The 22,723-nt window shown below is 41.2% G+C and overlaps 1 protein-coding gene across 5 annotated transcripts in view; it reads right to left on the reverse strand.

The window, feature by feature from the left end:
• Positions 1 to 22,723, reverse strand: part of Synd (protein kinase C and casein kinase substrate in neurons protein Synd) — a 67,089-nt gene that overhangs the window by 11,020 nt on the left and 33,346 nt on the right. For 4 of the 5 annotated variants that reach the window (XM_022801681.2, XM_022801683.2, XM_086988161.1 and 1 more), the window contains exons 2-3: positions 19,687 to 19,877; positions 1,569 to 1,841 (exon numbers count right to left, since the gene is read on the reverse strand). In XM_022801681.2, the coding sequence (XP_022657416.1) occupies positions 1,569 to 1,841; positions 19,687 to 19,877 (464 nt within the window). Of the gene's footprint in view, positions 1 to 1,568; positions 1,842 to 19,686; positions 19,878 to 21,209; positions 21,340 to 22,723 lie in introns of those variants that run through there. The other variant, XM_022801682.2, reaches the window with a different exon arrangement.

Raw genomic sequence — 22,723 nt, forward strand, 5'->3', positions numbered from 1 at the left:
ACAGTGTCTTAGGACACGTTAGGAAGTGCTCTGAGATCTGGCATGCTGCTTATCCTTTTCTGTTTGCAAGCACACTGAAAATCCTGCCTATTTTTCAGTGAGGAGGTACTGAAATCGAATTTACACTTAACTACAGCTTCTTACGGTCAACCGAAATGTATATTATATTGCATGTGCCTTGCATGCCTTGGCGTTGTAGTCGGGGCGAGAAACGTAATGGTCTTGTCACGATTACGTGGGCTTGCTGGACATATGGGTCGCAGAGTGCTATCCCAATAGCTCTCAGAACGCTGGTGGGCTCATCTTATAATTGTCAAAGCGTAAATCTTATTTTTCATTTTATTTCCGTTCATTTTACACATGACGTTGAAGACACGGTCAACGGTTCGTTCCTACACCACCGCCCACCCTCATCAAGTTAAAGGTGACCGGTGGCCTTTTGAACAAAATTCACATTGCGGTTTTTTCCGTTTGCCGGCCCCGCTAAGATGTTGTTTTTGGTCGGAAAAGAATTTGTTCACTATTTCGTTTGAAACTAGCTTGGCATTGCACCCTTTCATAAATTACTACCAACTTTTTATGGTAAGGTTTGTATTAATACCACCATTGCACTACTGCTGAAGCACTTATGCTCACCACTCATCATTCAGTTCTAACGCATTGACTCTTGCTAATTATTGAAGTTTTAGATTAAGCGCATACCTTTTAATTTGGTGTAAGCGGTTTACCCTTCGTTGCTCTCTTGTAAGCAAATAATGGTGACACTGTTTTTAATTGCACTTTTTCCCTTTTAATTTTACTAATTTTTTCTAAAAAAAATCCAGCGCTATTTGTAGCCCAGTATCGCCGTCTATTTGTTGCAATACATACGCGGCAGTACATGTTGCATATTTGCTAACAAAGTACCAATGGTTCATAAGGGAGCTTCAAAAAACATTGACCCCGTTGAAGACGGAGTATTTTGAGAATCAGGCCATGAGGGGTCTCCGTCGATTTCCGTCTCCGTTTACAGCTTGGGCTATAGGAGTTTCCTTATTAGAATATTGAGTATAGTTCAGATTTTGTGTAGAAACCGAAAAATATGTCTCTAGCGATCTGAGAATGGGCAGAAAAATGACAAGTAGAAAATAGACAAGTTTTTTGTCCATAAAAAGATAATAGTAGGTAAATTGGGGGTCTTTACTCGTGTCTATTTCGTGAGGTACCAAGAAGCGTTGTTTATGGTTGAATGATGACTTGCTCAGCGAAGCAACCTAATACCGGAGGGACCCACTTTTATTATTATTTTTTTTTATATATTTATTAGGAGGGCTTAACGTTAATCCCTGACCGGCATTTCTTCAGTCATATTCCATTCAACATAATTCACTGATTGTTTTCCGTGCCATTTACACTATATATAAAATATTTCAAATGTACGGTGAGTAGGAAATAATACGACGACCACCAAATCGTTCGGGTACCAGTTTGGCTAATCAGTTACAACTTCGCATCAAAGCGTATCAGATCATGAAGATTTCGATCGATTATGATAACCTTACATAATTATGATTTGATCAATCACTCACCTGAAACACATCTGACATGTCCGCTTTATACCGATCGTTGTTCTCGCCGATCTCCTTTAGCGCCTGGTCGTATTTGTCGCGACAGCGGGCGACATCTTCTCGGCATTTTTCAACACGGTCGCCGAGCTTCTTCATCTGGTCAGGACTAAGCGAACTGTCTGCTCCGGCGTTTCTCTGCTGATTCTGAGCGGACCGCTCCTGTTTACAAGCAGCATGATAGTCAGCTTTGGCACGTTCGACTTTTTCGAGCATTTTCGCCCACTGTTTTTGCGCCTACAGATATATGGATGAAAACAGAAGCAGAATTGAAATTATATAGATTAGTTTCTGACTGGTTTAACTCAGCAGCCGTTATGATATGAGGGTCACGCCACGGTGGAATTAGAGATTTGAAAAAAATGTAGGAACACGTGATTTAATGTGAATTAAGTTTATTTCAGCTAGTGCTGAATATTGATTAGCATCTAAGCGTCACAATGAAAGAAGAAATTTATTAAAAAAGAGCGAAATTTAAAAAAATGGCGAATTTATGTGAAGGTTTACCTAGAATTCACTGACATCCAGTGGACAAATTATGGAATTACAACTGTTTGGCAATCTACAAGCGGCGGTGGCCTTCCGAAGACGATGTGATAAAAGGCACGAATACCTTTACCGCTCTGAAGTGCAATAATATTAAACATGAGCTCAAAAAGATTTTTCAGCTAGTACAAGTACTAGAGATATTATTAATTTGTATAATTTCAATGCTTGCACTGTGATTTGTTGAGTTAAACAAACAACTTAGGGTCGCCGCCGTACACACAATATTAGGCGTGGGTTACCTGCATGCAGATTAAATAGGAACGGTCCAGGTCTTAATACTGGCGGTTCATAAAGGTGTTTTTGACACACGCTTTACCTACCCAAACAGTGTCGGTTTTGTTTTATAGTAAATGTTTCGAGGATTGTTAAGCATCACTTCAAATTAAGTATCACAATATGTACTTTATTTTAAACATAGGGCATATTTGTCGAGACTGGTAACAGATTTGAAAAAATAATGCTGAAATACCGGAAGCATGCCCAATTTTAAGTTTGATTGGACAGCGTTTAGTAGTTTGCTTGTAATAACTCGACGTGTCTACGCAATTCTCACAGATCTATTGGCGAAGGTTCCGTCATTGTTCTTATTCATTGAGTACCGGGCAATTTTTCAATAACTAAAATAAAGTATTTCTGTAAGTGTTCATGCTAATTAGAAATCTAAATAGAACATTTTAGGAATAGCATCTGTGACAGATCGTAGATGAATCTCGTTCTATTAATGAGAGTAGTGATCGCAATTCATTTGACTCATGCAATATACTAGGCTTTATGTCAATGCTCCTATTTGATTTCTGGCAATCAGCTCGTTCACGACTAACTATTTAATCATCTCCAAATAATACGAACAATTTGAATGTGTTATAATAGATATTTTTTCCTTTTACCACTACGTATTTGTAATAAACGAAATTTCACTTTCGATTCGAGGATCGAAAACATTTCATTGCAGGCCTTCAGTTCGTTCCGTTTTCTATTCCTCGGTCGCTTAGCACAATCGAGTTCATGGTAATTTAGAAATTTAGTGATGGGTCCACCCACGGCAGTAGTTCCTCCGGGGATCTGTCAGTTTGACGAATCTTAATTGTTCGGTATCATCGCGACGCCAACCGCTTGGACAGAGGAGCCAATGAACTCACAAATACCAGAAACATACATAAGTGTGGTATGGAGAAACAACGATTTAGAATAGCGTCTTATTTATACTTCATTGCTGCACTAAAAATTGACATAGTCTCTTGAGAAGGAATGTGCTTTGTATAGCCACACTCATTGTAAGTAATTTCGTTTTTTAGCCAGATATTAGCAAAGGTTTCACGTATCATCGCGTATTAGTTACCACAACGAGACTCACATGTATTGAGGACTTATGGCTCAATGCCAAAATTTTAAAAAAAATTCGTTCCGCTGCTCCATACAGTACTCACGCACGAATACACATAGATAAAAACATGATATATCGGTCTTCGTATATCTATCTATCTGATCAAGCAAACACACAAACAACAAAATTTATGAGGGACTAGCTCTCGGCCCCAGGTTTTTGTCCCTGCCTCGTGACAACACAACGGACCACACCTTCGACTGATGGGTGTGATGGGTTAACCGATCACGCCAGGTGGGAAGCAGCTCGACGATCAAAAAGCGGTTGGAAAATAGACCCGTTTTCCAAAAGCTGAACCCAACGACGTGGTGAAAGAAGGTTCCACAATGTTTCGTCTATAAATAAATTGCAATCTGCTCGGTGGTCGAGCCGATTCGTGGTGGTTGGAAAATCTTTAGCCGAATTGATACAGGCACCCCTGTGCGTAGCTAACAGCTATGAGATAGTATCGCAGACGTGGTGTTGGTCGACGTTTTTGTAAGGACGAACGAGCAAGCATAGGAAGAGCGGAGGCAACGTCAGGAGCATCAACAATAACAACGACAGCAAATGTTAAAATTTTCTATCATGTTGTTGCTCGACTTTGCATTCCCGGCCAACCTCGTTTACACCTGTACATGAATACTCTTAGCAACTTCCAGCGTATTACTTGGTTTCGTTGAACAACGACCCACATGTAACTCCGGGGCGAGTCGGCCAACCCTGGTAGAACCGCCCCAACCGCTATTTCGCCATCCGAACGTTCAGACACACATACACACTGATGCAGATCATAAACATGTATAGGGAAAGCGTTTTTAAGAGTGGAGCAACCTGTGATGATAGCAACAAGAGAAACTAGATTATGCCGTTGTTACAGAACAAATATTCGCTTTCAGGAAGCGTCATCCTTTCATGTCTTACAGCGTCCGTATCTTTTTCGTCGTTTTTTGTTTTATTAGACGAACAACGATGCATCTTCCAGAACGCATTTGGAGTGGACGCTGTAGTCATCCTCGGAAGTTTTCCCTTGTATTTTTCGAATGTTAAGTCATCGCTAACTATTCGTCAACAAGCACGGAATATCAGACGTTGTAGTGGTAACACTAGCAGTGGTCACACGGGATACCTGTCAGTTTCGCTGTTATCATATTGAGGGAATACTTTAGGAAAAATCACCGAATAATATCACGATTCGAATAACTAGATGTCAAGTAAACGCGGCCTAGTTTGGCCTGTACAAACCATAAGTCTAGAAGAGTCCGAGTCGGTAGCAGAGCGGAGAGACTCTGCAGAAGACAGTGTCGCCAGCAGCGGTGAAGCCACGAAGACACTCCACGTCGATACGCTCTCAGCCACCATCATCATATTTTATTGCGTTATATTGCACGCAATCGCATCGGCCTTTTCGCATGCGACGGCTATTGTATCGTTACATCTACATTATACGACGCCTGAAGACTTGAATAAGACAAGCAGCAATCGACCACCGCAGATCCGAAAACCCAATATTGAAACCCACGGAAACCATGGCACTCCGTAAACGATACTCCCGAATCGACCAGGTCGACTGTACGGTAGTCGAGAAGGAAATATTAACATCCAGCCGGGCAAACGATTCGAATAATAATAATAATTATTATTATTAATACTGATAATAAAAAAAGCATTGGATCGGGGAAGTGTAAAGAAACAGGTCATAACAAACGGCAAACAAAAACAAATCTCATAGCATTGACATTCTCAGTAACATAAAAAACAAGAAGCGTATACAGAATGTAAGTACACCTTGGAGGTCGTGTAAACAACTAACAAGATAGTGGCTACGCGGTGGGAAAAAAACAAAACACTATTTACTTTCAAAGAAATGTTGACATTGCGTTGATTTGCTTACTTATATTCGAAAAAAAGAACGCCTGACCTGCCATCATTATTAATTAAATTGCGGTGAAATCATAGTACTATCATACTACAAAATCCAGCCTGCAATTGTTTTCCTATAAATTATTGAAAAATTTACTCGGGCCAAGCTACGTACTCATCATTAACAAAGTAAAAGGTCACGTAAAATAACAGGTCTGGTGTTACCCAATATCCGTTCAACTTCGTAGGATTTTCGTTTAATTAACAAGCTGTCCGTGGTTCTCTACATATTGTAACCACACTATGCCCTTAAAGCACTTTCACCCATTGGTGGACAGCATGCATTACATTGTCCATAAATTGACTGCAGTCTATTTACTTATAGCTCTAACGAACCATTGAAGCGCTATATCGTTATGGTAAGTGCAGTCAGCTCGCATCACATAGAGAGATCAACGCAAAACTCGTATCAATATCAATCGATTTAAAGTATCTATCTATTTAAAGTAGAACAGTCGAAACAACATTTAGCTAAATTGGAAAACATCCGGCATAGCGTGCTATAAATGGCGGAAACATAAAAAAAATCTGATGAGATTTGCCTGCATATTCTCTATATATAAAAAGAGAAAATTTCAATATGTGAAAAAAAAACGAAGAGTTCAATGGTACTCCTATTCCATTTCGGTAATGGGGGAAATGGTGCTGAGAGAATTAGGCAACCCACATTGAACGAACTTTGCCACGTACAGATTACAGTAGTGTCCTATATATAAGTTATTCTCACATACAGATGGCAAAAGGATTAACGTTCTTTTATTGGCCTAACGAAAGCACTCGTTGTAACGGGTGATTCTGACTTCGCAACAAGCCTATCGATCGTCACCTTCAAAGCTTCCCTATTCCTATCCATTTGGACAGGAAACACTTACAAGGCTACGGAAACGAGACGTTTCGCTATAATTCTACGCGGAACGTGCTTATAAATGCAGTAGGATCCATAAACGCTATATAATGTTATTATTACCGACGACAGTTCTCCCGATATTGCACGTTAGCAACGATTTCGTACGGCCAGCCTGGTGCAATGTGCAGGGCACCGAGGCGCGTCTGACCAAAGGAACCAATCAAGCAAGGACGTACCGCACACGCAGACGTTGTAAGGACTCTACTCACAGGTGGACTCAATTAGTCCGGCAGAAGCCATTTAGACCGTATCGACAGTCTGAATGTTCTCGAATAGTTATCCTGCACGAACGTTACTAGGTGCATAACAGTAGTCACATTCCACTTCTAGCTGTCCTATACAGTATAACGCAGGAAATGAAGCTATTGCTATCTTTTTTATGGTTTTGCGATTTCTTAAGATCACCGGTGCGACTGTGTGAAGTGGATGAATACCTCTGACAAATTGAATTCGATAGGAAAATCGATATCGTCGTATTACCCAACGTACATATAATAGCTAGTCGTTTTTTGCCTCTTTTTAGCGTTTTCAAAGTCGCCGAGGCAAAATCATTACAATATAATACTTTTTATTATAAAAGTAACGTGCCTTCCTCTAAACGTTATTTTATTATTCAATGTAACAAAGTCGGCTCGGCTCGAATTATTCATACGGAGTACAATGCCCAGTTTCCTCTCGGTAACAATGGAAAATCGTGTAGAACGCCAGATAAGCCCATATGATACCTCAGCCGCCTGCACTAGAATCCATCCTAGAGCACTGTGACATAACGCTTTACAAGACACTAAGCAACATTATGCTGTTCAGGCAACGCTAGCACAAGTCGCCACCGTCTGATGGCCAAGAAGCCGTGACCACATTCATTACAAAACAATCCAACCATCAGTTGTGGCTGCCGCTAACTCCGATAGCCCTGCTCCGCAAGGCGGAGCAGATACGTTTAACTGCGGTCTGCTTGCCTCTATGCTAGGAAACCTGGCTATTCCCACATTCCAGGGTAGACGGTTCAATCGCTACGCCTTTGTCGGTCGTGCAATATACATATATAGAGCATTGTAGTAGGCTTACGAGGAGTAGCGAACGGCGTTTTATCACTTAGAATCGGAATCGTTGTTACATAAATGACAATGTTGTGTTTGAACTGCATTGAAGCTCTCGGTCCTCGTCGGCCTTCAGCCGATGTGTTAGAGCCGTTGCTTGATCGAGTCGGTCGGCCATGGGTCGGAATCTGTCATATGTACGTGAATGGAGTCGGCCTTCAGCCAACTTCATATAAATGTTCCTGAATGGAAAACGTTTCCTCTGTTGTCACTGGACTGACATCACCACCCGTAATACATATGTTAAAGACTAGCACGTCTGGAAACGACTGTAGCAAAAAATCAACCGCCACTAAAACGACTCTATGGTTACTATTGTCAGCACCGCTGCAGCTGTTACCGCTATCGTAGATAAAAGTAAAAGAAAAAAACTGCGGATAAAAAGTTCAACGGTGAGAAAGGGCGTCAGGCGAGAGATCGCTTGATTTTTCTTGGACACTTTCGGGATAAACTGAACGCTGGCTCGTTCGCTGGCTAAGTGATCCACCAATCGGGAACGGCACAGAAATCGAAAGCATCTTGAATGAGCTATCGATACCAAATTCGAAGTCCTGCAGGATTCGGAACAGCTGGGCCGAACGAATCGTTTGTTACTCAAAGAGTAGTTAGCTATATTTACGAGTCGTAGCAGCGGACGGTGTGCTCGTAAATTGCGCATACGAACACAGGCAGAGAGGTAGCCGCTGGCATCAGGTACATGATGAACTGATACGGAACGAGTGAGGTCAATGGGCAGTGGCATTTCTTACGGTAGCTATGAGCTATTGAAACGGCTGACCGTTGAGAAATGGTCTATATGTCAACTATGGATACTTTAACACACAATATATTGAGTATCACAATTGAGAAATTTTTTTATGGCTAATATTATCTTTATTATATTGCTATTTGTACACCCGACCTACAAATAGTGATTCCATTAGATTCGTTAATAATTTAATTGGATCAAACCAAAAGCTAGTTGTATGAATGGCCCTCTCGAAATTCTACTACTATCAAAACGTGAGCGTTCGATTAGAAAAACGACAAATATTTTCAACTCGCAGACAATGAGCATTAGCTCAAGTTGATCCTCGTGCCCCTGTCGCTTTTGATGCTGTTTCGAAGCCAACCCACCACCCCGCCTATTGTATTAGTATGTTAAAGTTACAGATTCACCGTTCATTCAAAGTTACACCGATTACAGAAATAGTATAAAAAAACCATTGGGGAAGGCTGCAGATAATATGTTAGATCAACACGTATCATGCATATTGTTTACGACGGCCGTGAAGAGGTAATCTGCTGGTACAAACATCGGCCATTTTGTTCTCTTAACTTTCATAATTCCAGCTTGCCCCGTGCTGTTTTTGTACCGAGCACAAAAAAACAAGTGAAAGTACTAGAGATCCTGTGTCCATTAATAGGCGCGACTGTTTTTCAATAGATATCTTTCGCGATAGCAGAGCGTTCCCACAGCGATTTTCAATATAAAAAAAAAGAGCAAAAACACCAGCCGCCCAAGAAAGCGCCAGGAGGATAGAGGCGACAGGGACAAGCATAGTGAAACAACATTAGAACCTATAGAGAAGACATGACGGCTCAACAGAATCCACTATGCGACAATCATTTCGAGTTGTTTTTGAGGCAAAAATCGATTGTTCGTTATTTGCTGGCAAACGTAAAATTGTCTAGTAAATGATGGAAACTTTTGCTTGCGCAACTCATTTCATTGAGAATTTATGAGCCATTTCACAGCAATATTAGCGATAATATGGGTGTTGTCGCGTAATAATATCGCAATTTGTTTTTTTCTCTCGATTTATAACAGTACTACCAAAAGAAGTGGTAGCCGGAGTCGAAGCCGTCGGCACATTCCGAGCATTGCCGTTGCGGACCGCAATGGCGGACGAGATCTGTGTTGATAGATTACACTGGAGTGAACGCCTTGAAGAAAGTCTCCAAAAACATCTTATACAGTAGGGTAGAAAGTCCGTTTCATCAGTCACGTACTAGACAGGTTGATTTTTAGTTTTTGTGCGAAAACTTGTTTACTACGGGTTCTACTAAAAGTGAATACCTTTTGGTCTAAAGAGAGCAGAAGTCGTATTGATAAAGTCTGATGGCCAAGTCGTTCAACAGGTCATCATAAAAAAAAACTCTTGCAGGTCAAGTACACCTGATTTTCTACAATTTATTGTAGTCCTCCTGTCGTTAGATTATTGTATTTTGATATAATTGCTCGTATTATGTTAGAGTAACTTAGTGGGAAAAGAGAAGATAGTACCGACGCGGCAGAGTCACAGCAACCGTCGACGCGACGACTGAATCGGAGAAACGTCGTCTTGGATAAATTCCCTTTCAGATTTCACTTTGCTGTATGACAATGGTGACGTTGTTCCCTTTTGACATTACGTAGTTCTTCATTGTGCGGCTTCATGAGATATTAATAATCAATAGTTCTCAATGGGAATGTTTTAGTTTAGATTTTCTTCCGGTAGAAGGAACTTGTATCGAACGTCTTCTAGAAAGCAAAAACCTGAGTCGTGACACTGAGCTTTAACGGTATTGTCAATATTCTGGACTGATCGTTTTTCTAATCAAATAGATGTTGAAGAATATTCAAGTTACAAAGGCTAATCAGTTGTTGTGGCGTCACGGCAGCTGCGTAGTATCTTAATGTTTTTTAACTATGTATCAAATGCCAGCTCGTTCGCTATTCAAAGACGTTTTTAGTCGCCACCGCCGCTGTCGTCAACTGTCCCAGTGACAGATGATCTTCAGTTTTTCCAACACTCTTTCCAGGCAACATCTTCACGCTAAGGGCATAATATATGCTTGTCTTACCGCCGACGTAAAACATGAATTAATTCAAGCCTAAAAATCATTAGATATACATCTATGTGAAAAGCAATCCACTCTGTCAATACAAATAGATATTAAATCAAGTCTTGGCAACCGTTTCCAGTTTTACTAAACTATCGCCCGTACGCAGCTATCAGAAGCGAGATAGGCTGAAAAACCAAACGAACAGAAGGCAAGTAAATGAGATGAAAAAAAAGCCGAATTTGTTGGCATAGGTTGATTCGCATATTGAGCTGCTGAAATACGATAAAGCAAAACGTGTGAAAAGAGCTCTATTCTATGTGAAGTAATGTTACAGAAAATAACACGGACGCCGCAGATTGATGCGGTCACAGACTTGACTAGAATTGAAAAGGTCGGAGAAACTGCCGAAGAGCAGGAACGGTACACTAAAACCGACTTGGTTATGTAAAAACATAAGCAAAAATCACAATTCTGGTGGTGTCACGAAATCGGGTAGCAATCTATAATCAAGCATTTGATTAGCAGAAATCGTTTGCGGTAACAACAGTCATCGCATGCTCTGGGTAGCTACGAATATTTCGACCGTCACCCTTGCCAACATGTCTTGTTTCTAAGGTGCGATGTAGTGTCCTAATGAATAACTGCTCAGGCTCATTTTTAACTCTATATAATAATCTGTTCTAATGTATTCTGTAATTTTTCCTACAAGCATTTTGGTGTTCTTAATATTTAGTGGCTTTTAACGACTTACGTTTCTCGACTGAAAGCCGAATGTTTGTTATGTTGACAATTATCGAGCGAGCCAGAAGGTCGATAGAAGACAATCCCCACCGCACACAACGTCCTGCTTTTTAAATGATTGACTTGCACGAATCAATGAATTCTATTGATTTCGTATTAAATGTTTACAATTTGACTATCAAAAGTAGTTCTGTTTATACTGTGAGTTAGAATCTATTGATTAAAGATAGGCTTTTCCGCAATTATTTATAAAAACTAGGTGTTCATGACAAATTCCGGTCGACCACTACTACCTTGTTCGCACGTGCAGATACAGTTTTCATTGTAGTTTCTGTTTCTTCAACGCTAGAACGGTTCAACGTTATCGCTTACGTTATGTTAATAGGTTGCCCGCAATCGCAGCTTTTACGAAAAAACATTTCGAATCAGTTCCTTACGACTTTGTTTATCACGATTTGTTAAATAGCGCATGTTCTCTTCATCCGATTTAAATTGAGGTCGAGTCGTTCTTCTAACTTAAGCAATAGTTATCACGATGATGGTACTTATGCATGTGTTTCGACTCAGCAACGACAGTGTGAACCAGACGGCCATCACAGCATAATGCTACGTACAGGCTCGGGTCCTTGCACTGATGCACACATAAGAACTTGTGTGTGTCAAAAATTTAGTAAATTTATGGCACACACAAATCCGAGATTCAAATCATGTGGTAAGTCAATAGATTTGGTACTGACGATCTACAGTCTGCTGCAATGCTAACAAAATTTTATGCGTCAAAACGTTTCAATTTTGTGGCTATGAACGTTTTTTTCCTTATTCTATAGACATTAACCCATTCGTATTGTACATCATCTTTTAAGAACTTAAATAATTCGTAACGAATGCATTCACTTACGTTAAGTTGTCCTCCATATCGACAGCTTCGAAGGGGTTTGGTAGAACATCTTGGAATTAAGATGTCCACTCACATATCTTTCCGATAATAGAGTAGTCAATACCTTTTTTTTTAACATTTTTCTTGCTAATTCCTCAACGCACGTTTGTTCTTCATGCAGCGTGCAAGAGGCATATTCAGGTATGCAATCATGTACCGTAATGATCCTGGTTTTATCATCCGCATTATTGGCCAATTTCATTGTGATGACGGACAGCAGGTTACTCAGTTCAGGGACGATATCTGAATGAAGCGTCATTGGTCCGATTCTACCGACGCGCTGGTTCACATGTCGTATGTGTTAGTAAAGTAAGATGTTTGATCTTTGTGTTTCCCTTAACACCTAGTTCCTTTACTATCTGTCAGATGCCTTAATCAACCTTTATTTAAGCCACCGGCCGAGTACTGGCAGTGCTAAACTCATCATAACCCTCAACATCTTTAGTATTTTCTTGTTGATTGCATCGTGGTCAATTGCTTCATTACTCTTTGTTAAAAGAAAAAATTGCTATCTCATTGGCCGAGTTATATAGGAATGCGTTGATAATAATGTAGAGTTATTACACACGGTACAGGAAGCAACGATTCTATCTCAATTAATATCATTTTGGTAGATGAGTACCATATGTGCGCTTGTCTATACCTACCAAATACGTGACTTGCGCAGGCATTCGTCTTGGCTCAGCCGAGAAGATGTTGCCCTCGGCTAAGTGACTGTGTACTAATCATGATTACTCGTTCATGACAATTGGATGTTAAACTTCCCGTTCAGCGTCAGCTAACAATCCAATTCGACTATACAACTATCGCACACTCCTATCCAATTCGGCTCTGTTATTGTGCTCGACATTACCCCCATATAGCCCCATAGCGGAAGGAGGAGCGCTCCAACAGACTCGTTGCACAATAATATATAGCTACTACCTGACCAAATGAATTGAAGGAACTATATGACGACCGGTAGCGGGCAACCGCGGAAAGAAGTGCTACTGGCATTTATAGTTAAGCACACTCGTAAGATAAATGCGGCATTCAGTGGGATCTTGGTGGCATCTTCCCGACGTCGTCGAATCTCCCAGCGGGTCCCGACAGAGCGGTTGGATGACCATTGTCGTTCAACAAAAAAGAAATGAAAACGATTGCTTCACGAACGACACAAAGGGGAGACCCGTAATGCCAAGCACTGTCTTTATCTACCGTACATTTCAGGCCAGCGCATGTGCCTGCCCATCAATCTCAATGATTCCTTCCCTGAGTGTAAATTTTCGTTTTGTACCTATTCGAGTAACTACGTGAGTCGCGTCGTCGGATCGCCGCGTTTCGATTTGCGTGAATGGCCCTCGTGCCATGCCAGTGTGATCGGTAAATAACGATGCCGACGAGCTCCAGTATCGCTACACCATCTGTCGTAGACAGGGATGAGTTATGTCAAAAATGCTCGGTACGGCTAGCCGCTCCGGTCGTAATTTCTACTACGGACATAGAATGTCTGACATTTGCTAATCCACGCTTGAAGGACATTTACCAGAGTTCCGCTGCACGGAATCACCCGCCAACAGAAGCTACGATGACGAGGTCAATGGCTTTGATAAAAGGACAAATACTGTTTAATACCTTGCGCGTGAGTATGTAGTAGCGTAGCGTGGCGTGGTTGGCGTAGATGCACGGGGCAGACGTGCGAACACCAATCGTCACGGCTGTATGATATACGAGACTGAACCTATTAGAAAAATCGATTGGGATGATCCTATTACGGTACAAGCATTTTTAATATCGTTTCTAGTTAATCACACGTCCGGCTGGTACAACGTTTAGTGATTAGCAAAGTGCGAATACGGCTGCTTCAGTACGTTAACTCGTACTGGACATCGACATACCCTCTGTGACACTGGGCTGTATCTATATAAAATAAAATATAAAATGCTTTTTTGTCAGATCAGAATAGTGAGTCTGAATACGAGAGTTACGAAGATAAACGAACTGATCAAAGATATATTGCTATTGCAATTATACTCACTGTTGTTTAATACTATGTGAGAGAAACGTTCATTCTTATTTGTAAACTTTGGTGAAAATCTCATAGTAAAAAAAAAGAAAAAAAACTTTTTGACAATTATTTGCGACGGCTGAATACATTCGATCACTTACCAACATTTCTATTCGATAACACCTATCATTTTGTATTACATTAATTTGAGTAAGATTTGCGCGTGCATAATCGTGCACGTGCGGTTTCGCTGAATTTGCATGATTATACGCTTCAAGCACTGCTACAGCCGGTAAAAAAAAATCTCTAGGAAGTGTCGAACTTTAACAATTAGTACGTATGAGATCCTGATATGCATACGATATTCTTCAGATTAGACAGATGAAATAACTGAAATATGTTTAAAATATCGTCTTCTCTTCGGAAGCCGTCAACTTTTCTAACTAAATTATTGCTGTGTATTTCCATAATCGCACATCGCTCTATATAACCATCTCCCACATAGCTTACTAATAATAATCAGTTTCTTCTGTTTATTGCGGAACGTTGGTAGGAATAGCACCGATGACTTTATGTCTATCAATCAATTAAACGACGAATATTTTAGATAAGACATGTTGCAATATCTCATTCGCCTTATGGCAGTGCCGCTGTCGTTGGCAGATCATTATGCTTTTCGTAACGGGTCAGACACTTTTTCCAGTGCTGTCGTTCCAGTTTGCTTCGTCAAACTTCCGATTCAGTTTTCCGTTAGAAGTTAACTATCTTAGAAAGCAGACACCCTCTATAGCCCTAGTATTTCCGTGGAATTTCCTCGCCTGCCAAACACCACCAGGTCTGACAGCCATTGGAAGTTTCATGATTTCCATTTCCCCAGTAACTGATTGGGAAGTATACCTAGCAGAATCGGGTAGATCTAACTCAGAAACATTTGACTCAAAATGCTGCAAACAGTTATAGATGCTCTCGTCACCATTGGTGTCCTGACCTATAAACCTGTCTGCCACACAGCAGACCTTCGTAGCTGCTGAAATCTCTTCCATGGCACGACCCTGATCGATCACGAATCGCCGACACTGCCGTATTGTTTCTGGCTATCGTTGAGACGCCATGCTGCGTAAGAGCGTTTGCCTTCTGATCTCAGCTTCCGCGACGGTTAAAGCGGGTCGTTGCCGCTATCCTTTACTGCACACGGCAACGTCAACAATAACGGGACCAAATCAACAAGAGGAGCAATGGCGATACGCGCTGACCGCATCGGATCGGATAACATAGTTGATTGGCGATAGGCGACGAAGGCTTCTGCTCAGCCCGAGACGCTGAGAACGGACACTCATCGAATCCGCAGATGCCAGCTTCTGACAACACAGCAGTCGATCATGGGAACAGAGCCGAGTTGAGCCAACTGACGAAAACAGCAAGCAATAATCGCCTAAGACATCTCGCCCAATTAAAAGCAATAAGTCAGGATTAGTTAGCTGGACGGTTAGCGGAGATAGGGAGTATAGTAGGGTACGTGAGCGACAGATGCTGACGACATGTCAGCATTTACTCACAACGAAGAGACCTCGCCCTTCGATTGCAGTGAGTCAAGGAAGTTTACACTACCACTCTTCGGGAGAATCTGGTATTACGCCGCACTACAATGAAGTCCACGATGTGTCGAATAGCTTAGAGGAATTTTCAAAATCAGAAAGGCGTCCCTACTGAAACGCCTAATCGATTTCTTGTTAATAGCTGTGTTTATAAGATGTCAGTCATAAAAACTTCCGAGGAAGAGTAAATCGTCTGAAGGCGGCAGATCATTAGCGACGAAAAAGCGAAAACCTAAAAAAACACGCCTAAAAGAAGATAATACCGCTCCACTTCTTCAGGTCCAAATAGTACTACTCTTGTACAGGATACGTGTATGCAATAGATAATCGGAAGGGCAGAAAAAGTCCAGGTATTTAGTGCATCCATTCACAACACTTGACCCTTGTTGCCGCTGAATTCACTAGCGTATCAAGCTAGTTTTAATCAAATAGAAAAAAGCTAATTAGTAAACAAAATGCCTTTTATTACAGTGTAATTCATGTCACCGCTACGAGCTGTGCGCTGCGAGCGTATTGATCGTATCAAAAATCGTATCGACCGCTCTGGCTTGCTTTGCCACACTTAGCTTTCCTTCGTGGTCTATAATTCCGTCTGATGTGTGTCAAACTGTCGCCAGACGCTGTGCCAGTGCATACGGCCGAGCAATCGAATAGACAACATAACGCTAAGACTGAAGGATGCGTCGATTTCAACGGCACCATTCGAGTGGTCCCAATAGATCCATTTAAAGGTAACCATCAGGAACTGCATTATGAGCATTGCTACTATCAGCTACTATAGACACAGCTGCCTTTAGTAGGACAGATAGGCAAAAGGTTCAGCCGAAGCAAGTGGGTATATATATGCAAAGTATTTCATTTCAACCTGCTGATATCCACCGGCTAAATTCAACAAACTAGAAACACGCAGGCGGAGAGACAAGTCAATCCAGTGCACCAGATTCCACATACACACAGAAGCAGCTGCATTGATAACAGCTGATGAAAATTCAAAACGGGAAGGCTCACACTAAACGAACCACAATAATCTACCCTGGCTGTTGTAGCTCAACACTGAAAAAAAGCACACGGATTACTGCAAAAAGGACCGAACGCCACTAGTTCAGTCGCAGCATTGCCAGTTACGTATTGCGTATTCAGTATCACCACATATAATATCATATACATATATATATAATAATAACTGGCACATCTTAGTTACAACTGACAGTGGATCAGCGATGATTGAATGGGCGATTTACCTAATGCCGAATAAAAAAAATCAGAGCTGTGGTCGAAGGCGATGTTGTGGATGCAATGCTACAGCATCAGGGTAGCTTAAGAATGTTGGAGATCCCCCATACCCAAAGACAAGAGTTCGCTGCGGTTTTACATAGTCATTATTGAAATCTTAAATTATCGGGCGCGCATGTCTGGGAAAGACAGAGACATGAAACAGCTTATGTATTCATCAGACAGGTAACTCGGGAGCGTCGACAGGCGTCAGAGTTTTTCGAGTTTTACCCTGTACGGTGGTGTTACGCTGAGCATCCGATTAAGTCGGTGAGATATTCTGTCGTAGTAATTAGGTTGTATATGACAGCGTCTAGATAAACTCCCTCCGATTCGTATTATAGCGGGCTAATTGCCTAAGTCACATTGTACTTTATCGGGCTACCCTACAACTCTCTAACTCACGACTAACTACGAGTAGCTCAAGTAGTAAATTGACGTAGCAGTCCCAATTTGATTTACTCATTTAGTGTCACAAGAACCTCGACCTCAGGGGTCGCGTACCAAATGAATCCTTTTTTTTCTATTGTTTTAACATGCATTCAGCTCGATTTACATTCCCACACATTAACATCCCACGTTAAAGGCACTGAGTATCGAGCATTTTCATCATCCGAGCGTCCGCTGGCAAGCGTGGGAGCGAATCACTAATGATATCAATACTACAGTACCCGTAGTGCGCACCTAGCTGATGATCATTACGTTAGCTGCGCTACCACTACTGGCGCTACATGAAACGGTATTGAACCGCAGTTAGCATACTTTACAAGTACTTCATAATCCATACATAATAATACATCGTCCATAATGGCGATGCCGATCATAGGCAACCCTTGCTCCATTCAAACATAGTGACTGGAGCCCAGCGAAGAGCTTTGTGTCCTGGCGAACAGCATCTAGCGACCGCTACCGTTAGAGCAGTGTACCTGTGTGTTCGTGCGTATGTCTGGGTGTTTGTGTTTGTCTGGGTGTTTGAGTGTGTCTGGGTGTTTTTGTGTGTCTGGGTGTTTGTGTCTGTCTGGGTGTTTGTGTGTGTCTATGTGCTTGTGTGTCTCTATGTGTTTCTGTGTATCTACGTGTCTATTTACTTGTGTGTGTCTGTGTGTTTGAGTGTATCTGTGTGTGTCTATGGGTTTGTGTATCAATGTTTCTGTGTGTCCCTCTGTCTGCGTGTATGTGTGTGTGTGTGTTTGTGTATGTATATGTGTAGCTTCCGCTCGCGCATTAAGCGCCACGTAAATAACTCTACCAACAGCTTTCAGATCAGACGTGAAACCATCGGTGCTGGCATAAATTACATATTGTTCACGCGGCTGATACAATAGTTTGTTGTTACTTTATGCATACCGTTGAATGGCGAGGGCCTTAAGAGGCGAAGAGAGGGCACTAAAGAAACGATGACAATAGTTCAAATGGATTGGATGTAAACCTCGAATCCTTTCATAAGTGAAAAACGTTCGGGAAATGGGACTGGGTTGGTCCGACCGATGACTGCATTTTGTTCCGATTCTGCATCGTACTTAGTAGTCGAACCTGCCTATGTTGACTGGTAAGTGTTGGTGGAGAAAAGCTCAGTTCTCTAGAAGAAACTGGACTTTACACGATCTATGTACACTTTGTAGTAATGTGATTATTTATAATTTGTTTTTGATTAATCGAGAGTATAGCTGATGGAGAACAAAACAAAACTGCTTGCTTGCCCAACTACTAAAAATAAGGTAAGGTAAAAACAAAAGTAAGGTTATAACAATCAATCTAAGGTTGAGCCAACTGTACGCCAGAGGAAGACCTGAATCTACTAATCGTGACACATTAGCGTCGCGACAATATAGCCGTTAGGGGCAGTCCTAGTGTAAAAGACTAAGAACCAATTCAGCCTAATGATCGTATCCTAATTTAATTGTTTTGCTTTTACGGATCCAACCATGTGTGCATTCTTTATTCGTAATATACCCAATATTTTCTTAACCGAGCTGAACAACAGTTTAAGGCTATTTTATAGTTTATTTTTTGCCAACGAATCGACGACCTGCAAGTTCCTATCGCATGGCCTTGTCCTACGTCCCTGTGGCTGGCTCAGTGCACTCTTAGTTCACTGTGAGTGCCGATCCTCACACCGATCGAAGTAACCCGCGTTAGCTCAAAGAGAACGTTATGAAGGCGAAATGATTTGCTAACAACTGCAACGCGGTATCTGTTCGCTATGAAAGGTGTTGTGCGAAAGTGACATGAGAGGAATGATAGCAGAATACAAACTGATCTTCATTTGTTTACCTACCTGTCCGTGGTGTTTGTTTGAGCTAATAAAAAGAAAGGTCTGTTTAGCAGAGTCAGTCGATGCAGGTAGCAGAAAATATAGCAGAAATTGCAATTACCAGCCAATGGCAGACTGATAGCACTAATGATGATGTGAGCTTCGATTTGAAATAGTTAATTTACACATACACGCATCCTCGTTCTACTGTATCTTGAACTTCGGTATTTTTTTTGAGCGGAACATGCCTTTGCCTTACGCCGATGTCAAGTGTCACAAACAATGCATAAAAGATATAGGCTTGGGAAAATCAATATCAACAGCGATAAAAATCAAACGTAGGAAAGTCCCAACACACTGCTTCGTTAAGCTATAGATCGAAGTCTACTAGGCAGACGCCATCTGTTTGTCAATGCAAACTACAGTAATTATATGCGACTGAATTTCTTGCTGTCGTTGTAGCGCTAACAGACGCAGAAATAGCAAGAATAGTCAACTGACTCTGATACTATTGCGTCTTCAGCTTAAAAAAACGGCTGTTTGGATTTTTAAAATGCGCGCGTTTATAGCATCGTTATTCATCAGGCTCTATCGGCAATCTAAATAGTGGCTAATATAATTGAAATGGGGCTGTCTCTTTTCGAACCTTTTTGAAGGCGTCGTCCATTTCTTTTTTCTGTTTAAGTTGCTGCATCATGTTCCTTTGAAAATTGTCTTTCTGCCATCGTTTCACTTCTTGGACTACATCGACCAACAGTCGTTCCTTTACTCGCAAATGGACCTCACAGACACGTTCGGCCTCCATCGTGACGCCTTTCCATGCTGCTTCAGTTGTACCTGCAAGTCGAGATGAACCATTTAAGCGATTCAATTAGCAGCAATAACTTAATAGTACTACTTGTTTTATGATGTACTATTTATGTCCATATACTTTTCCCTTCACGAACTTAGCCGTGCTCATGTGCCAAATAGTGTGGGTATCTCGAACTTTCTACGTTCTTTTGCTTATTTTACACATCTAAAACCAACACAGTGATACAGAAAACTAACACTTGATAAGCGAGTAAAGATCGTTTAATAAACATTGTTTTCGCTGTTCAGGATCACCAAAAACAATGCTTACTAATAAAATACAAGGCTAAGGCAAAGGTCGCCTTTCAAATAAACTTGCTTGTTACAGAATTTTGCACGCACATATCTATCTACAGACCTGTCCTGTAACGCGGGGTATCCCTTCTTGTTTTGCCTGAACTGTTTAGCCAACTTTATGTAAAACATAACATTGCGCTTTAGCGCTAATTTCTGTATCTCATATAGAGAATGTGGTCTTTCTTGAATGCAAAAACGATGTCAGCCACTAGGTTTCAAACAAGATTGAGATTTTCAATGACCGCGACGTGCTTTTCTATGGAAAGCTATCTCCATTCGTTGCTTACGATCCTTACAGAGATTTTTCAATTAGAGGGTTAACAGAGCGAGCTTTCAGAACAGAATAGTGAACAATGACTACTACTGTCAAAGGGAACACAGAAAAAGCACAAACTGTAATTATAAAAAAATAAATAAAGTTTATCTCTTCAGTATTTTCAAGCGATTAACTTTCTTTTTATTTCTACTATGCAATCTTATTTTTATTCCGTTTTTCTCTCGATATTTACCTATTGAACGGACCATGGATCGCCACATGAATCGCAGGGACGGACAATAGCATGGGCTTTGAAACGTGCTCCGGGTGGTAGCATACAGGTAAAATTGTCAAATAAAGCATTTAGGGCTACTTTTCATGTTGTTATTATTTCAATAGAAAAACAGCTATACAATATCCTCATTGACTTATGGCAATATCGATTTCGACAACATTTCCTTATCAATAGCAAAATGTAAGGTAAAGACGAATATAAATCATACTTCCATAATAACACGCAGCATTATAATGTAGCACATAGGCAATTATATATGCATATACCCAAAGAGTTACTTAGCGGAAAATGATTTCCCCGGAAATCCCATGCTATAATATCGCTAGCTCTTTGCTCATAATATCGTCCTCAACAACATTGAATCATGATGCCGTCGGATCGTCCATCTAAATTACATGCCGCATGATCAGTGCACCGACAGTTATGCACCTGGATGCATAAGTTCTAGCATTTCGAACGATTCACTTACAAGTTATCTGCATGCTAGCCTCTTCAAAACGATCAAATAGCTGACGGAATAGGCCAAGTGCCCTTATTACGGGGCCAATTGAAACGGTCGAATCTAAGTCACTACAATATTCCATATTGTATGTCCTATGTGCATCAGCACCTCAGTAATGAATGAGTCATATTCCACCTCCGAAATCCACCCTTCGTTTTCCCTATTATTGTTGGTTGCCGCCCGTTGTTTCTGCTAATCTGAGAGGGCCCGAAACTGAGACAAAATAGAATGATTATTACGATTGTGAACAGTTGTAAATTGAATAGAATAGATAAACCGGAATGTCTGCTTGACAATGAATTAGTATCGCCGCGACCCACTCCCCACAGCTTTCGTGGGCGCAGTGACTACAAATGAAACATCCTGGATTATATCATGTAAATTATATAGATTTACTGCCTATGTATCGTAATTAGGAGCAACAAGAGCTAGCTATGCTTTATGCATCCCGCTGGAACGGGTAGCTGATCAGCTAACTTGCCACCTAGTCCATGTCTACTGTATCATTACATAACATACTAATAGAAGGAGGATCTCACTTGTGCGGGCAGTGCTTCAGTCGAACTTTTTCTTTGGCGGTACTCTAAGCGTTGGATTGTTCTGCGGTCAATGGTCTAGGTCCGCTGAGCCAATCCTCACTGATAACTATTTGCACGTATTTCAACTATACTTTGTGATGGATATCTAGGCTGAGTCAAGGTTCAGTTAAATAAAAGAGTGAAAGCACGTTTCCCTAGAGAAAAATAGAGTTTTATTCTGGTTTGTAACTTATCGGTGAAAACTTTACCTCAATTATGCACTAGCAATACGTTAAAAGTAGAATATTTATTGAACTCCAGCACAGATTCTGCTAGCTGCTTAAGACAGATCGTTAGCTCCTATTCGTTAGATTTCTTTAATGCCTTCACAATATGTATTGGCTAATTATAGAAAAACTTTGTATTTCGTCGTCAGTTTTCTTCAAGCCAGCTTAACTCTTCATGATTTCGCAAATATACGGGTCCTCTCAATCATTTATATTTAGATACAACAAATGCAGGGAGGCAAGATGTATCGCTGCCTGATTGTGCAGTCTGTCGAGTGTAGCGCGTACTCTATCGTAATTGATTCTCGAAATCACACAATTCTCGAGGTACATCGTGTATCTAGATCGAGCATTGGTAAGCGCGGTTCACGACCACCACCGAATGTCACCACACCCGAAGATAGCCAAGCCCCGCCGGATGCCGCTGGGGCATCGACCGTAAGGATGTTATGCCCGTCGCCAACAAGGCGCCCAGCCATTCGTAAATCAGCTGCGAACTCCCGCGCGGACAACGAAAACATAAAAAGCACACCCTCCACAAAAGGTAACTCAGGGTGAAGAAGAGGAACAAGCTCCTTTCATGCCTGCGTTTGGTTACACGAAGATGCCAGTATCATAGCTACTCGTGAGCTGCATTAAAGCCTTTGTTATTATTATCGGGGTGGAATGGCGCGCT

Source organism: Varroa destructor, unplaced genomic scaffold, assembly GCF_002443255.2.
Source record: "Varroa destructor unplaced genomic scaffold, Vdes_3.0 BEIS01000004.1, whole genome shotgun sequence".
Classification (NCBI taxonomy): Eukaryota; Metazoa; Arthropoda; class Arachnida; order Mesostigmata; family Varroidae; genus Varroa; species Varroa destructor.